General features: G+C 41.8%; 1 protein-coding gene across 1 annotated transcript in view; it reads left to right on the forward strand.

Moving 5' to 3' along the window:
* The window catches only part of CALB1 (calbindin 1), a 122927-nt gene extending 106123 nt beyond the window's left edge, over nt 1–16804 (forward strand). Inside the window, exons 8-11 of the mRNA XM_089679689.1 lie at nt 744–783; nt 873–926; nt 9354–9425; nt 11464–16804. Coding sequence (XP_089535815.1) covers nt 744–783; nt 873–926; nt 9354–9425; nt 11464–11577 — 280 coding nt within the window. The 3' untranslated portion in view covers nt 11578–16804. The remainder of the gene's footprint in view (nt 1–743; nt 784–872; nt 927–9353; nt 9426–11463) is intronic.
* The last annotated feature ends 1476 nt before the right edge of the window (nt 16805–18280 follow it).

Genomic DNA, 18280 nt, shown 5'->3' on the forward strand with positions numbered 1-18280 from the left:
AAAGTTTTACTTCCCTGAGTAGTTTTGAAGTTCCCTTTAAGAGCTGAAACTTCCATGCCTTCCGTAGTGTGGTCTGGTTGTGAGAAATGTTGATCCACAGGTGTGCAGAAATCATCTTCCTTACAGTATGTTCCTTAATAGTGTCTATGTAAATTCATCCTTATCATAAAAGCACCAAGATCTAGATGAGAATTTGACTAGTTCAGATTATTAAACCCAGCATTGTTTGAGAAGTGGGGTAAAAATGTAAACGTATGGACAACTGGATATCCAGAATATGACAGATGTAGAATAAACAGGAGATGCAAACTGAGTAGGGGAAGGACAGGTGGCATTAGATTAGTTTTCATTTTCACAACATCATAGATCAGGGTTTTGAGGAGAGCAAAGAATGATTAAGGTGGCCCTTTTGCCATACCTTTTGCACATGACCGTAACCAACAAGCACTGCTCATTTCAAAAAAATAGAAGTGAGAGGAAAAGGAGAGGGTGGGTAGCTCATGGAGGATATTACAAGGAGGCAGAAAGACACACTAAGAAACAATTTCATTAAAAATAGTTTACATGGCCATTAAGTAGTGAATGAATTGTATTGGAGAATAAAGATATTGTTTAGTGTCACTTTAAAACCCTTTTTGGAAGTCTTGATTGTGTGAATTATTTACTAACCATTTAAATAAACTGTAAATTTGACTTGTGATTTTAAACTGCAGTCTTGGTATTTTTTTGCATTTTTCTCATAGGTTACTACCTGTACAAGAAAACTTCCTTCTTAAATTCCAGGTATGAATCACATTTTACTCCAACACAGTAATATGATGGTAAAGGAGCCAAATATTCTAAATGTATTCCTTTTATCCTTTCATTTTTAGGGTGTCAAGATGTGTAACAAAGAGTTCAATAAGGCTTTTGAATTATATGATAAGGTATGATAAGATAATTCTGTATTTATTGCATTGTTGTTTATGTAGATTTTCTACCACAGCCCAATTATGTGCACCAAAAAGAATTTACACAGAACATTTTATTTTAAACTACTCATGATTTTTTCTCACAACTATTTTTTTAATTTAATATTTAAAAAATCAACCTAAATCATTTAGGGCCCATTTGCACTGCACTGTGCTTGTTGTGTTGGGCTGGGCTGTATTGCACTCAGTGAATGGAAAAAATAGTGCAAGATCCATTCTGTAGTGGTATGTCGCTGCGCATGTTTGCAGTGGGGGCGCCTTGGGGTTCACAGCAACGCAACAACACACGTACTGCAGTAATTTTACCATGCATTACTGCAGTGTGCATGTGTAACAGGCCTTTAGACATTGAAGTGTTTAGTGAATTATAACACATTATATGTCCCCAAAAGGGTTAAGACAGAAATAATAAGGGATAGAGGGATTTGGTTCCAAAAGAGGGACTTTCCTTACAGTAGAGGTGCAGTCAGAAGCTGTGAAATAGTTTCAGAATAGTACTTTTTGTCTAAATAACTAGCTGAAGGTAATACCATTAATAGATAACTGCCAGAAACCATAGCAAACTTTCAAAGGCTTCTTCATCTTGCTGAAAAAGGATCTCTGTTCCTTGAGAGCTTGCTGTGCTTTACACTTGAAAGGTTTTACCATCAGATACTTAGACAAAAAGTTATGTTCTAAACTATTCTATGGAAAATATGGAATCACCCTTTAAATAAATATATTTAATAGAATATATTTAATTCTAAGTGGATTGAAACATTTCTTTTCTGGTTGTTAACACTTTGTGAGCACCATTGAACATTATTGCAAAACACAAGTATGAATAGCATTACATGGAAGATACACAAAGATAATTATGTAACAAGATAGATTTTCATATTTTTAGCTTATTAATGAACTGTTCACAAACCCACATCCTTCAACTTACAATAGAACTGATTCCTTAAGATGGTATCAGACTGAACATTTAGCCTACCAGACAACCTCTAGTGCCCCTAGCAAAGTGATGTTTAAATCATGTAAGAAAAAAAATCCATTGACTTTACATATTTAAAGGTTATGATTACTTATTTTGCGTTTAGTCTTACAATTGGTTAGTGAGACTAAGCATAAGAAGGGGTAGGGCTGAGCATAGCTTCAGGCACTGACATCTCTATTTGCATATTAGAGATCCTGAATTTAGGGACTCTCAGGGAATACTTCAAAAAATGTGACATTACATGCAGGCACCTGTAGAGGTGTGCTAGGTGGTGTGGCAATGTTAAAGTGAGCACAGATTGAATTGAAGGTTTTCACAAATTTGGCTCATTTAAAAAATATGCTTAAATAAAATCTGTCTAAATTGCCCCATAACCCCCAGCCTAATTTAAAGTATTGAATACCAACCTTCAATTGACATTGACAATCTTGAAGGTTCAGAGAAATATAAACAGTTTTTGTCCAATTATAGCAGATGTTGATCCATAGTAAACAAATTATTATTATTATTATTATTATACAGTATTTATAAAGCGCCAATAGTTCACTCAGCGCTGTACATTACAAAGGGGGACAGAACATGTGACAGAACAATACCAATACAATGCAAAACATGAGGGGATCGAGGGCCCTGCTCTTTCGAGCTTACAATCTAGAAGGGATGGGATAGTGGTACAGGAGGAGATAGCTGTGGGGGATGGAGTGGTAGGAAGAGTGGAGGAGGTCAGCAAGTTAGCAGGGGGTGAGGTAGGCTTCCCTGAAGAGATGGGTTTTCAGGGTGCGCCTAAAGGAGAGGAGAGTAGGTGATAATCTGATGGGTTGGGGCAGGGAGTTCCAGAGGATGGGTGACACCCTGGAGAAGTCCTGGAGGCGGGCATGGGAGGAGGAGACCAGGGAACTAGAGAGAAGGAGGTCTTGTGAGGAGCGGAGTGTGCGTGCTGGGCGGTACTTGGATATTAGGTCAGTGATGTAGTTCAGGGCAGTATGGTGGACAGCTTTGTACGTCAGTGTTAGGATTTTAAATTTGATCAATTTGCGCAATCGGAAGCCAGTGGAGGGATTGGCAGAGGGGGGTGGCGGAAATGGAGCGGTTGGAAAGGTGAATGAGTCTGGCAGCCGTATTCAGGATCGACTGAAGCGGGGATAGCCAGCGGCGAGGCAGGCCAGTGAGGAGGGAGTTGCAGTAGTCGAGTCGTGATATGATGAGGGAGTGGATGAGCTGTTTAGTGGTTTCTGGGGTTAGGAACGTGCGGATTTTGGCGATGTTGCGGAGGTGGAGTCTGCACGAGTTTGTTAAAGCTTGGACTTGGGGCTGGAAGGATAGGTTGGAGTCCAGAATGACACCAAGTACTCTGGCCTGCAGAGCGGGTTTGATATTGGCGTTGTTGGATGTGATGTAGAAGTCAATGGGGGGTGGGGTTCGGGCTGGGGGGAAGACAAGGAGCTCGGTTTTGGAGAGATTCAGTTTAAGGAAGTGGAGCGACATCCAATCTGATATGTCGCTCAGTAGGTGTGTGATTTGGGCAGAGACCGAGGGGGTAAGGTGGGGGGTTGAGAGATAGATTTGTGTGTCGTCGGCATAGAGGTGGTAGTTGAAGCCGTGAGAGTGTATGAGTTGGCCAAGGGAGGAGGTGTAGATGGAGAAGAGAAGGGGCCCAAGGACAGAGCCTTGAGGGACCCCAACAGAGAGGGGGAGTGAGGGGGAGGTGGTAGCATTATAGGTAACGCTGAAAGAGCGTTGTGACAGGTAGGATGAGAGCCAGGAGAGAGCAGAATCTCTGAGGCCGAGGGAGTGTAGTATTTTGAGGAGGAGGGGGTGGTCAACTGTGTCGAAGGCCGCAGAGAGGTCAAGGAGTAGGAGCACCGAATAGTGGCCATTAGCTTTGGCGGTTAGAAGGTCGTTGGAGAGTTTGAGTAAGGCGGTTTCGGTGGAGTGTAGGGGGCGGAAGCCAGACTGTAGGGGATCGAGGAGGTTGTTGTCGTTGAGGTGAGAGCATAGGCGGGTGTAGACGAGGCGCTCGAGGAGTTTAGATGTAAATGGGAGCAGGGAGATGGGTCTGAGGTTGTTCGGGTCATTGGGGTCCAGGGAGGGCTTTTTAAGTATGGGGGTGATGTGTGCATGCTTCAGTGGGGAGGGGAAAGTGCCGGAGGAGAGGGAGAGATTAAAGATGTGGGTGAGGGAGCGTAGTATGGAGGGGGAGGGAGGTCGTAGGAATTGTGAGGGGATAGGGTCGAGGGGGCAGGTGGTGAGGCGGGCATCAGAGAGGATCTTGGAGACTTCCTCGATGGTAGTAAGGTCAAAGGTGTGGAGTGTTGGGGGAGCTTCAGTATGAGGAATGTAGGGTGGGGTGGGAGTGGAGGTCAGAGCAGTGGTGGGGCCGTGGGAGAGGGGTGATGAGGGGGTAGCTGAGTGAGGGGGAACGGGGTTGGAGGGAGTTTGAGCAGTGACGAAGTCCCTGCGGGTAATGTCGAGGGGGAGGGGGGATGATGGGGTAGCTGTGTGAGAGGGGACGGGTTGAGAGGGCGTGTGAGTTGCGGCAATGTCCTTGCGAATTGTGTCAATCTTGTTTTTGAAGTGATTGGCAATCTCAAGGGCGGTGAGTGAGGTGCTGGGTGGAGGTGGGGGTGGAGAGAGTAGAGAGTTGAAGGTGGAGAAGAGTCGGCGAGGATTGGAGGAGAGGGCCTTGATGAGGGTCAGGAAGTAGGCTTGTTTGGCTGCGTGGAGGGAGGAGGTGTAGGTGCGGAAGGCAGATTTGTAGCAGGTGAAAGTTTGTTGGGATTTTGTTTTGCGCCATAGTCGCTCCAGGGCACGACTGCGTCGTTTGAGGGTTTTGGTGTGATCAGTCTGCCAGGGCTGGAGCGGTCGGAGTCTGATGTTGCGTGTGGTTAAAGGCGCTAGTGAGTCAAGGGCTGCTGACAGTGCGTTGTTGTAGGCAGTCATAGCCAAGTCGGGGCAGGACAGGGGGAGGATGCGGTCGTGGAGTTGATCAGCTGCAGAGTGGAGGGGGGTAGGGTTAAGGTTGCGGAGGTTACGGCTGGTAGTAGTGTGACATTTGGAGGGGTAGGCGTTGGAGGACGAGGAGATAGAGAAGGTGATCAGGTTGTGGTCAGAGAGAGGGAAGGGGGTGTTAGTGAGGTTGCGGGGAGCGCAGCGGTTGGAGAAGACAAGGTCAAGGATATTACCGTCGGAGTGGGTGGTGGATTGTATGCACTGTGCAAGTGCAAAGGAGGAGGTTAAGTGGAGGAGACGGGCTGTGTCCGGGTTGTCAAGGTTGACAGGGATGTTGAAATCCCCAAGAATGATGGTGGGTAGCTCAGAGGAGAGGAAGAAGGGTAGCCAGGAGGAGAAGTCTTCCAGGAAGCGGGGTATGGATCCAGGAGGCCGGTATATCACAGCAATCTTCAGGGGGGTTGGGGAGAATAGTCGGACGCAGTGGGCCTCGAAGGAGGAGAAGGATAGGGGGGGGGGGTTTGGGAGGACTCGGAAGGTGCTCTGCGGTGACAGGAGCAGACCAACCCCACCACCTTTACGACCGTTAGGTCTGGGTGAGTGGGTCCAGATGAGACCTCCATAGGAGAGTGCAGCAGGGGAGGTAGAGTCAGTGGGCTGGATCCAGGTTTCCGTGATCGCCAGGAGGTTGAGGGAGCGGGAAACAAAGAGGTCGTGGATGGCGGTAGGCTTGTTGCACACCGATCGGGCGTTCAGGAGTGCACATGAAAATGGGGGGGAGATTTTAGGGAGCAGGGGGACAGATACTAGGTTGCGGGGGTTGCGGTAGGACATGGAGGCGGGAGGGTGTTGTGCGGGTGAGGGAGGTGGTGGAGGGCCAGGATTCGGGGAGATGTCTCCCGCGGCTAGGAGGAGGAGAAGGGTGAGAAAAGTGGCATGGGAGCGGGATGTGCAGGAGCGTGAGAAACTCCTAGTGGAGGTGTTCGGGTCAGTGAGAGAGCGGAGTAATAGGAGGAGGTGGTGGGTGCCATAGAGGGGCGAAGGAAGCAGTGAGGACACAATATACAAATGTTTAGGAGGAGCAGAGGGATATAGTGAATGGATTTTGGGAATGGAGGAGAGGAAAATGAGGAGTAGAAGAGGCATTTTGGGGGGTGATGAGAGCAGTAGTAGGGAGATGATAGCAATGAGGGGGAGATGTGCAAGTTTTGGGGTGGAGCAGAGGGGTAAAGAAATGAGATTTGGGAACAGAGGATAGTAGTATGAAGAGGAGTGTATTATATAAAGGTACACAGAGTGGGACTCAGGCATGTAAGAGATGTTTCCCAGGGTGTTAGTGAGTTTACCCAAATTAGGTAAACTCACTAAATATAACCAAATAACTCTCTTGCCTCCCTTTTTGTAATATGTAGTCCAGGCTCAGACTGAATAAGAACATACACTATATTGCCAAAAGTAATGGAACACCTGTCTTTAAACGCACATGAACTTTAATGGCATCCCAGTCCTAGTTCATAGGGTTCCATATTGAGTTGGCCCACCCTTTGCAGCTATAACAGCTTCAACTCTTCTGGGAAGGTTGTCCACACGGTTTAGGAGTGTGTCTATGGGAATGTTTGACCATTCTTCCAGAAGCGCATTAGTGAGGTCAGAAACTGCTGTCGGACAAGAAGGCCTGGCTCGCAGTCTCCACTCTAATTCATCCCAAAGGTGTTCTATTGGGTTGGGGTGCAGGCCAATCATGTTCCTCCACCCCAAACTCACTCATCCATGTCTTTATGGCTTTGTGTATTGGTGCGCAGTCATGTCGGAACAGGAAGGGGCCATCTCCAAATTGTTCCCACAACATTGGGAGCATGAAATGGTCCAAAATGTGTTGGTATGCTGGCACCTTAAGAGTTCCATTTACTGGAACTAAGGGGCCAAGCCCAACCCCTGAAAAACAACCCCACACCAAAATCCCCCTCCACCAAACTTTACACTTGGCACAATGCAGTCAGGAAAGTACTGTTCTCCTGGCAACCGGAAAACCCAGACACGTCCATCAGATTGCTAGACAGAGAAATGTGATTCATCAATCCAGAGAACATGTCTTCACTGCTCTAGAGTCCAGTGGCGGCGTGCTTTACACCACTGCATCTGACGTTTTGCATTGTACTTGGTGATGTAAGCCCGGGATGCAGCTGCTCGGCCATGGAAACCCATTCCATGAAGCTCTCTATGCACCATTGTTGTGCTAATCTGAAGGCCACATGATGTTTGAAGGTCTTTAGCTATTGACGCTGCAGGCAATGGATGATTTCTGCGCACTGTGCACTTCAGCATGCGCTGACCACGCTCTGTCATTTTACGTGGCCTACCAGTTTGTGGCTGAGTTGCTGTTGTTCCAAGTTCGCTTCCAGTTTGTTATAATACCACTAACAGTTGACTGTGGAATATTTTGTAGCAAGGAAATGTCACAGATGCACGCTTGAATTCACTGAGCTCCCCAGTGACCCATTCTTTCACAAATGTTTGTAGAAGCAGTCTGCATGCCTAGGTACTTCATTTTATACACTTTAGGCAATGGAGGTGATTGGAACACCTAAATCCGATGATTTGGAGGGGTGTCCCAAAATTTTTTGCAACATAGTGTGTGTGTTTGTTCTCGCCCCTTCCATTATGTTATATTGATTAAAATCACATCTAATGCTGGCCATGCACGGTTAGAAAATCGTTCGAAAAAGTGTTCAATATGCTCGATTGTTTGATTTTCAAAACTTTTGTGGGCTATTTTCGATTATAATTGCAAAGCAGTTAGAAAAAATCTACAGCGCATGCGTGTGCTAAGATATAACCTTGGAAGTCCATCAACATTGTGTAATCGATCGACAAAAGATTTACCATTTATGTTGTTAATTTTGATACAGTGATGGCGTTATCGCTTGCACATTCGACAGATCTTTATAAATCCATCCATTTTTTTTCTAACGATTTTCTAATCGTGTATGACCAGCATTAACTAGAGCAAGACAGGTGAAGATCTTTTTTGTGCCAAAGGAGTAAGGCTCTTCACCTGGTTGAGACCTCGACAATTATGGCTAATGAGACTGGATACACACGAGTCAAAATTCTTCAAATGTTCCTGACTTCAGGAGACTGGAAAACTTCTAACTAATAACAATTTCACAAGAAGGGTTTTTATTCTGAAAAGGAAGTATTTTTAGGACACTTTCACAGTAAATCCCTTCTTCTTATGTTTGGTACAAATGTGAAAAATGAAATACACAACATGATGATGGTATGCAGCTACACCAGCAAAAGCATAATTAATGTAAACCAAATTACTACAACCTGATAATTTTTACATGTCCATGTAATTTAAAAAGTCAATTTCAATATTTTTAAATGTGCAGCTTTCATTTGAATAATACCAGATGGTCGTACCATGAAGGGCCCTGTTAAGGCATTTCCTGTTATAGGGTGACAACACTTTGGGGGAGATTTACTAAACCTGGATCACTCACTGGTGCAGCTGTGCATGGTAGCCAATCAACTTATAACTTCAGCTTGTTCAATTAAGCTTTGGCAATAAAAACTGGAAACTGCTTTTGCATTCTTCAGTTTTAGTAACTAACCCCTTCTGTCTTTGTTTCCCAATTATGCTCCTGTGCTGTCACCCTGTCACATGGGCTTCTCCTGGAGGCTACAATTGACACATTCTGCAGGCATGGTCCACTACCATTATTAGGAAACCTACACTACGAAATGCTATGTAGCTATCAATGAAGTGAGTGTTTATATACTAGAAGTGACTGAAAAGCGATAGCAGCACAAATGATAAAAAATAACAGTGAAAATAAGTGTATTTTAAAAAACAAAAAGCAGTAACTGCCTGTTTGTTACGGAGCTTAAAAAACTATGGGGTTGATTTACTAAAGACAAATATACTGTGCACTGCAACTGCAGTTGCTTCAGAGCTTGGTAAATGAGGTAAAGCTTCACTTTGCAAAGAATACCCGGTCACATGCAAGAAAAATAAAAAACAGCATTTTTGGATGATAGGAATCAGCAGCGCTTACCTTCAGATCTAGAGCAACTTCAATTGCAGTGCACAGTATTTTTGCCTTTAGTAAATCAACCCTCCAATGTCATGCAGTTATAGTTTACTTACTTTAATGCATTGAGGCCAAAGCTGGAAAGATATCCTCCAGCTGAAAACAGACATCACACTGAGCATTTCCTCTCGTTGTCCCAGGAGTCCATCTTTGTCCATAGCTGTGTGGAGCAAGCAATTTCCCAGCTATGACTGTCTGACTTAATAAAACAAGAGACTTCATTAAACTTTAGAGTCCATTAAATATAAAGTAAAAATTCTTCGCTGAGCTCATTTACATGAAGCTCAGACTGGAAGGCAGCGGCGCAGCACATTAAATGCACGTCTTTCACTCGACGGCTTTCCATTTATCTTGCAGGACGGCAGCGGCTATATAGATGATAATGAATTGGATGCCTTGCTGAAAGATCTCTGTGAAAAAAATAAAAAGGTAAAGCTCTGACTTTTATTTTTGGAAATTATAATTTGGTTTGAAATTAGGTTTTAAAAACCTGACTAATTTATGAAGAGGGATAAAGAGAAACCTGTAATTGGTAGAGACACATTAAGTTGCCTGAGCCATTATAATGCAGATACAGGTGCTGCTTAAAAATTATATGAAAAGAAATAGTTGGGCTTATTGAATAGGGCAGTGCAAACAGCAATGGTGATGTGCAAGGTGCAGTAACCCTAAGCAATGTAGTCAGTTTTTAGCACCTGTATTACTCATTGTGGGGCTTTTGATACTGAAAACAAGTGTACAATTGGTGTTTCGCCCTCATATCCCTTACCTTAAAGGACAGCTTCACTTTTAGAATGTCCCCCCACCTACATTCCCTGTCACCTAACAAAATACTTAAATTCATTCCCACTTCCTAGTTGCCTGGACATAGCACAGCCTTTGCAGAAAGAATTCCAGTCCATGTCCAGCTCTGCACATTCACGCCAATCAACCCATTCATTAATTTGGCAAGGCCCACCATGAGTATGGAGCAGCCACAGGTATGAATGGTCCAGGTGGTGTGAATGCATACTGGGGGATAGATGTGGCCAAGACTTCTTTCTTTAAAGACTGTGTAGTGCCAGCAGCTGTCTATGACAGTGCATCTGTGCACACTCCTAGTTCTACAATGAAACGTATATTAATGTTTTCTCAGTATAGAGCAATCTGTTAAGGAATACTTATATACGGAATGCAGTTGGGATAATTTATATTCTGCCAAAAAGACATGTCACTTTTTTGGTTTGACTGTTTAGTATAGATTACTTCACTTTGCACATACATACTGTATGTATTTTCCAAGGCTGAAAAAAACTGCCACCAATTATGGAAGGTTTGGTGCACAAGAAAACCTCCAAGGCCAGTTTTTCTTGTCCTCAAAGACAGCCAGACCAGTTCCTTTTATTACCTTACTTTCCTTATTGGTTTTTTTCTCTTATTGTTGTTTTTGTATTTAATAAAGTAAACCTGTCTGTACCATAGTAGAATGTACCTAGTTGTGCAGGTATATGTCCTGGGTGCAATGAATACTGCAGAGCTGTACTACAACATGCAAAACTCAATACTTCCTGATACAGTCAAGAACGGATCTGCAGAATCTTGTACATTTCTATTGGATCCTCACTATGAATGGTGGTCTTATTACCTAATAGGAATGAGGGAAAGACAGGCTTTTGATACGAGGAACTGCTGAAAATGGCATGGTGTAGAATAGCTCCTTGAGGTTCAGAGCTACTGGGATGCTGGATAGGTCTTCTAAATGTGTGTGCATGAATCATTTGTGGTGCTGAACCCAGTTCAGTACCACTAACAAAGGTACTGGTTTACTTTGATTTGTTTGTAGATAATCATTCTTGCATTTTCTTGCATTTGATCATTCACTGTAGGCCAAGTGTTCCTAGATTGACTTACTTTAGTGGCAAGAAAAGCATCCAGTGCTTTTTAAATTAATGCAGTAGGTCATTCTCAGCAATTGATGGATGCTCCCCTTTGCTCAGGGTTATCAACTGGCAACCTAATCATCAGAATATAAAGGTTAAGTTTGTCACCAACATATAATGGCAAAAAAGGGGTTAGCAATGAGCTCCAGAAAAGATCTACAGTTTGCTTGTCATAAGGCTACATCTTGATTCAAAATGTTTCTATATTATATGTTGAGCCTGTGGGAGCTTGTATAGGGAAATGTTTAAAGTAACCCTTTCATCAGAAAAATAAAGGGGCATCCATTTATGACCTCTGAAAATAGTAGTTATTTGGCTGTTGCTCTGACTTGCTAGCACCGACCTGAAACAAGCATGCTGATATGGACAGCCAGAGAAATGTCAGGGGTTAGGAAAGGTAAGTATAAATTATTTTGGAGTCTGGCATAAAAGTTAACCCTTTGCTTTTCCCTTTAAGAAAATGTGACAATCTTTGGCCTGAATGCAAACTAGGATGATTATTTGATGAACTAAATTGGATTATAAAGCATTGTCCGTTCTTTAAATAGGACCTAGACATTAACAGCATCCCGTCATACAAGAAGAACATCATGGCTTTGTCAGACGGCGGAAAGCTATACAGAACGGAGCTGGCTCTAGTCCTCTGTGCTGATGAAAACTAGCAACTCTCCTGGATCTTCCATTTACTGTACTGGATAGGAACTAGAAGTCTTAAACTTTGCTATTTTTTATCTGTAAATCTAAATCACATAGAGCAAATTAGCCAGAATGTGCTGCAAATTATTCTTTTATTTTCTTTTTCATTTGGTTTGTTTCTATACTGTTTGTAATGTACAGTTTTTGTAACTATAAGGTAGAAAAATAAGAGAATGTCTTTGTCAGAGAGAGAATGTATATCTGTACATTGGTAAGGGTTCTGATATGCTTGGACATACAATTTTTAGTTTGGGTGGAACATTGTATATGAAACCCTGGCTTTTGCGGCAATACAAGTCCTAGCATGTCCTGACAGCCATTTTTAAGTGAACTAGTCACAATTATGCTTATACAAGAATCAGAATATTTTACCCTTAAATTATGATAATTCTATATTGTATGAAAAATGGGAATTTATCCCCTTATATAAATAGAGAGAGAACAGGATGCACACCAATATCTTCCTGAAACTCCAGTTTAGTTTATTGAGCAGGCTAAGATGATATCCAACACACACTGCACACCTCCCACCTTAAACACCGTTCCAACGTGTTTCACCCACAACAGAGCTTAGTCATGGGACCTAAGCTCTGCCTAAGCCTACCCTGCTGTGGTTGAAATGTGGTGGAACATCGTTTGAGGTGGGAGGTGAGCAGTGCAGTGTGCTGGATGTTATCTTAGCCTGCTCATTAAACTAAACTGGAGTTCCAGGATGTCATAGGTTTGCACCCTGTTCTTTCTGTTTGCAAGTGATGTGGAGCAGGCTCCCGGTGGAACCAAGAAATAGAGGTGACAAAGAAGAGCTTTGAAGTGGGTGGGAAGAGGTGTACTCACATCAATTACCTCCTTATTTAACTTTAGAAAGTTTGAGGCAGGGGCGGACTGACCATTTGGAAACTCGGGCGCTGCCCGAGGGGCCGGGGTCAGTAGGGGGCCCCATGAGATGCCCCTGGTACCTTTTTCATAGGCTTTATTGAGTTTGGGCAAGGACACAGGGGCCCCATGATCCCCTATTGCCCGGGGGCCCCATGAGCTGTCAGTCCGACCCTGGTTTGAGGTTATCTCAGAGCTACAGAGGAGAAACCGCTTGAGATCTGATACTTAATGCCCCATCAACTGTATAAACTCATAGAGATAACAAATGCTGTCTTCCAGCTCCTAAAGTAACCTCAACAGTATTATACACAGAGCCTTGTAGTTGCCTATATTTTTCATTTTACATTGCCTTGTAATGTGACCTCTAACTACAGGGGCCTAGAATGATCTTCATGCAGAGTGCATTAAGCAAAATAAGGAATCAAATAAAAATAGTTTCTAAGTAAGCTTAGCAATTATAATAATTTAAGACTCAGTATTCTGATTCTTTAATAAGACTGTTTCTCTTTAAAAAACAGAATTAGAAAGTCCACTTATCCTAAAACAGAAAAGGAAAAGTGTATTGAATTCATTAGGAGATATAAACAAACAGTGAAATGTCTACCAGCAAAATGACCGTTCTGTGGAGTAGCAATGATCAAAGTGGCATGACTTACAGAAATTAAACCCATGCCAACACAGGAAAAGCACACAAGTGCCATGCAGATGGTTGATATCCCTTATTGGTAAGTGACCCCAGAACCTCAATTCTGAAGTCACTAAGATCATTACATTGGAATAAATGTCCAGATAAAATATTTCAGACATGTTTGTAAACTGGTACTGATCAATTTGCTGGGTTTTTAATGTGACTTGTCACCTTTTTAAAATCACATTTGTTGTTGAGATTCTCCTGCACATTTGTCCAAATGAACATTATTCACCAACATATGTCATCATCTGGATTTTCCCAATTTTAAACAGGAAATCTAGATAACATTTTCCATGTTTATAGCCCAGTCAAATATGTATTGGCCATCCACAATTACTGTTTTTGCCATTCTCCACAGGCCAGTTACTGGTTTTCTCAGTGATTTCCTAAAGAGACCCACTGTGCTCAATACTTCTAAGTCTGTGTTTGTGGTATATTCATTGAGCTTTAAATTCACTACAAAGATTTGTGGCTAGAATTTTCATTAGCAAATGTCTGCATTTCTACTCTACTGCTGCTGACAGAAAAGTATATAAATCCTTCAAAAGTTAAGGAAAAACATGGGAGTACGGAAGGCAAAAGTGGTAAAATCTAGGTATGTGTCTGTGCCTGGATTTACATATGGGCTGCCATCTTGGAACTTGATGGAAAAGAATTTGAAGGCTTTTTGCAGTCTACTGGGGTATAAAGAGACATGCTCAGCACCCTCTTCCCTGCCTCTGGCCTCATAACATCTGCATAGGAAACAGTAAAAATGCTTTGCACAAATGCTATTGGTTCCAAATATGGCCATTTTAGAGTGTTATCTATTTAAGTGACATTATTGCTGGGCCCCCTGAATATGCAGGAACACTACATGTATTTGTTTTTTTCGTTGGCACATGGCTGCCATGACATAGGGAATACATTGTTCACTAACTTCTGAAAAGCTACATGAAACTATGCCAGGACTTATTTATTTCTAAGCTGCTAATCTTGTTACAAAATACTGTACACCGACTGACTGAAGGGATGAGAGTATGTGGGTGGCAGCTGCAGCCTGTCTACCTTTGTTTAAGGACGCACAATTTATGGCTACTTGTGCAAATATACACTGATAAGGAACTTATTAATGGCCCCTATTTCTCATTTTTAAACCTAGTGCTCTGCACAGTTGTATGAATGTAAAAAAATGGTCCTTTGCCTTAAAGTCAGGTAATGATTCTCAGTCTATTTATTAAAGGATAAATGCACTTGAAAAAAAAACCCCCACTGTTGGCCTCCACAGCAATAATAATCAGACCTTACTCACAAAATGCTGCTATAAGCTACCCATAACCAGCACAATATTTATTACTGGCGCCTCTACCGCCCATTTGGATAGGGTGCATACAGTCTAGATGATGGCTGATTGAGAGGCCATAAAGAACACTGGCAGCAAGACTGGCACCTGTGCCAAAGTAGTCATAGCAAAAGCCTTCATTCCCTTGCATTCTTTGCTCAGTATGGATTCCATATTTAAAAAATGATAGGAAAAAGCACCGAGATCCATAAACATTGTCCTGGTCCTGGACAAGCTGTACTGTGAACAGCAGAATTTTTCAATGGCTAAGATGCAAGTTTATTAGTTCCTTACTAATGCTGAGGCTGGTGGGTTGTGGAATTTCATGTTCATTGTACATGTGCTCTTATACCGTAACATTACAATGGAAAGCAAAACAAGGGAAGAGGGAGGCATACTTTATAATGGAAAATTGTAACCCCTACTATAATTTTTCTTTTATGGTGTTCCTCCGAGGCAGCAAAAATATGCTTAGTTTTCTTCCACATTCAGCCCACAGGACCAGTGATAAGTGGCAAGCTGCCTTGTTATCTTTGTATATAGATTCAAGATGAAAAAGGGTGATGTACATCTTTATGGTGCTAAAAAATTAGATCATAAGTTAAACTCTGGAGAGTAATACACAGATCTATAGGCAATATACCATGCCTTGAAAAAGTATTCATACCACTTGAAATGTTCCACACTTTGTCACGTTACAACCAAAAACATAAACGTACATAACAAAAAGTGGAAAATGCCAAGAATGAAAGTATGAATACTTTTTCAAGGCACTGTATGTGGCTGTGTAGCCTTAAAGACCTATGGTCATAGACAGAATAAAAAAGCAAATGTACTGAAAGAAATATATAGGCTATCTTTGCTTACTGCCTTCTGTAAATGCTAGTTCCCTGGTTCAGGGAACTCAGTCAGTGACCTGGAAGTTATAATCATGATCTACATACTATATGCAGTTCAGATTGAGATTTATATCCCTCTATTTGCAGTAGAAACATAGAGGAGTGATGGCAGTAAAGATCAAATGGCCTAAAGTGTCTGCCTTGTTTGTTTTTTTCATTACCTTTTTTTGAGTATAGACCTTTGTTTGTCCCAAGCATCTCCTGGTGATGACAATTGTCACTGTGACATAAAGTGATAGGAGAATCCTACGCTATGTATAGTGAAAAACAGGAGTTGCGGGGAAATCTAATAGGTTTATCTGTTCTGGTGACAGCTGTCTAAGAGAACATCTTCCTTTTACTTACTTTGGAGATATTCTCTGTCACTTACTGTTGTTCCTGAAAAGCAAAAGGTGAAGAGACATCCCGCCAATGGGACCCATACAGCAAAAAAAAAAAAAAGAATGATTCTTACCATTCCTTACTCTATCCAAAACAACACAAACAACAAGAAGTTTTTTAGTAAAGATACACTGTAAACATATCATGCCAAGATTCAAATATGGATAAGCCACTGCTGCATTGTTTATGGAAGTTAAGGCTCCAGACCTGCATACTTATTTTTGCTTCATCACTGACACAAACAAGCACTACCCAATGCCCAATATACATTCCAAGTCATTCTCCCAGTAATGAAAGAGACAGCCCTGACACATGGACCTCCACAAGTCCTCAGTAGCATATCCCATGAGTTTATCCCAAAAGGTTCCAGATTTCAGCTCTACAACCATAAACTACGAGCATCAAATACACACAGCAATACCATGCACACACTATGGATCTATTTTGCAAAACAGCCAGATAATTTATTTTACAACTGTTTCTATATTGCCTGCAGAAAACTTTGTACTTTCAGTTGACATCAGTTAAAAATTTGCATGTTAAACTACTCTGAAGTTGTAATGGTAATATCACCACTTTGAAACAAAATACAAAAAGGCAAATGCTGTGCAGAAACACATAGCAACCGCAATATGTCATTTATCTAAAGAGTACTAGGGACAATGAAAAATTATCTTTGGTTGCTGTAGACTATTACTATTTGCACATTGCTACTTGCCTCTATATTAGATCAGCAAAATAGAATCACACACTTGTATAAACAGATGTGTTCTATTATAAAGTGTATTTGCCAACCAAGCAGCCGATGTTATAACAGGTATGACATATTACTGGCTACATACATACATGGAATGGTCTGCAGAATTCTGAAAAGTTGGTCATGTAGAATGCACACCCCCTTTGATGAAGACGCTTTGTAATTGTGATTTGCACTGATCTGCAGATCCTGACAAATACTCTAGTGAAATAATATTTTACACCATGTTCTCTGTATTCTCTAAATAAAATTCAGTGCACAAAACCCAGACTGTGTGGCTGCTACTGTTTTTTTTATATTTTCATTGTAGTTTTAGTAATAGCAAATGTTTACCAGGAAAGAAAATACAGTACTAAGAAATTCACATTATAACATATATATTTCCACAGATAGTGAATAGTCAATTGAAAGAAAATAAAAGGGGTTACAAGAAAAAGATAATGTTCCCCAGCATTGTTGATTTTTCCTCTAATTCTCATCCCACCTTATACCTTATACTTTATACCACCTGCACTTATATTTTTTTAATGAATTCTCATTTAAACTTGTGGTTTGGCTTTAAAAACATGCAGTTTAACCTCATTTTATGCCCCCCCACCTCCTAAACTGCAAAGGCAGTGTTGTGATGCTTTGCTTTGTGCTCACAGGAAGCATTATTGTTCCTGTCGTGTTTGGGGGGTGATATCAATGCAGAATGCAAGCAATTCAAGCTAATGGAAACATGCCACAAATGGTCCTCAACTTGGTGCAATACACATGGTTGCGGCACATTGGTGCAACATTTACCGGACATTTCAGAGGCATGGCAGTTTAGTCGCAATTCTACACTTAGCCTACAAGCTGTCTTCTGGCTGGTCATGTGACTTGTAGGATCCTGTTTTTCTCAGAATTATGCATAGAACAGCACTCATGTAGGAACATCTCTGCAATTTTCTTCAGTGAGCCACTCTGTCATGATGATGCATTCCCAAGGAATTTGTGTATGACCGCTTGGACTAATAGGAAGTGGGCTGAGTAATGTTGGACATCATTCAGCCCAGAATAGGACTGACAGTGCTGGACAGCATTCTATTTTAAATGAAAATTGCACATCACAACAATTAATAGCTATATAACTTTAGGCAGCTGAGGATTTATTCAAATCTCCATTTTTCCTGCAAAAGTTGAGGTTGACAATGTTGCCTCTCAGTTGGTCATTGTGGTTACCCATCATGGTACAAAACCAATAGGGATGCTTACAATGAAGAGGCAGTAGGCATTCCCAGCATTCAAAGGAAAAGTCTTGATTTGCGTGTAAGTCCAGTTTCCTATTTCTCTAGGTAACTGACAAGTGTTTTGCAATTTTTTATTATATGCTTGGTTGGCTTTACACAATTTTGTTACAAGCATAGTTTATACCAGTCTCTATTAGCAAAGGTCCATATATGGGCTACTGACCTCAAGTGTATAAAGAAAGCAATGTATCTCCATGGCCAGTGCCAGAAACTAGAATTCAAATATTACAAACTACAAAGGCTGGCCTTAGGTAACTGCAAAATGTTGGCAACTGACTTTTATCACATTCACTACACTCTGGGAAAACTCACTTTCAAAGTACAATTTCCCTTGCAAAGTGAACAGCCTAGTTGCTTTTAGTAAATCAAACCCATAGGGGTGGATTTACTAAAACTGGTCAACTCAGAATCTGGTGCAGCTGTACATGGTAGCCAATCAGCTTCTAAGCTCAGCTTGTTCAATTAAGCTT

This window comes from Staurois parvus, unplaced genomic scaffold (assembly GCF_062004578.1).
Source record: "Staurois parvus isolate SC_StPar_1 unplaced genomic scaffold, SC_StPar_1.0 ptg000230l, whole genome shotgun sequence".
Lineage (NCBI taxonomy): Eukaryota > Metazoa > Chordata > Amphibia > Anura > Ranidae > Staurois > Staurois parvus.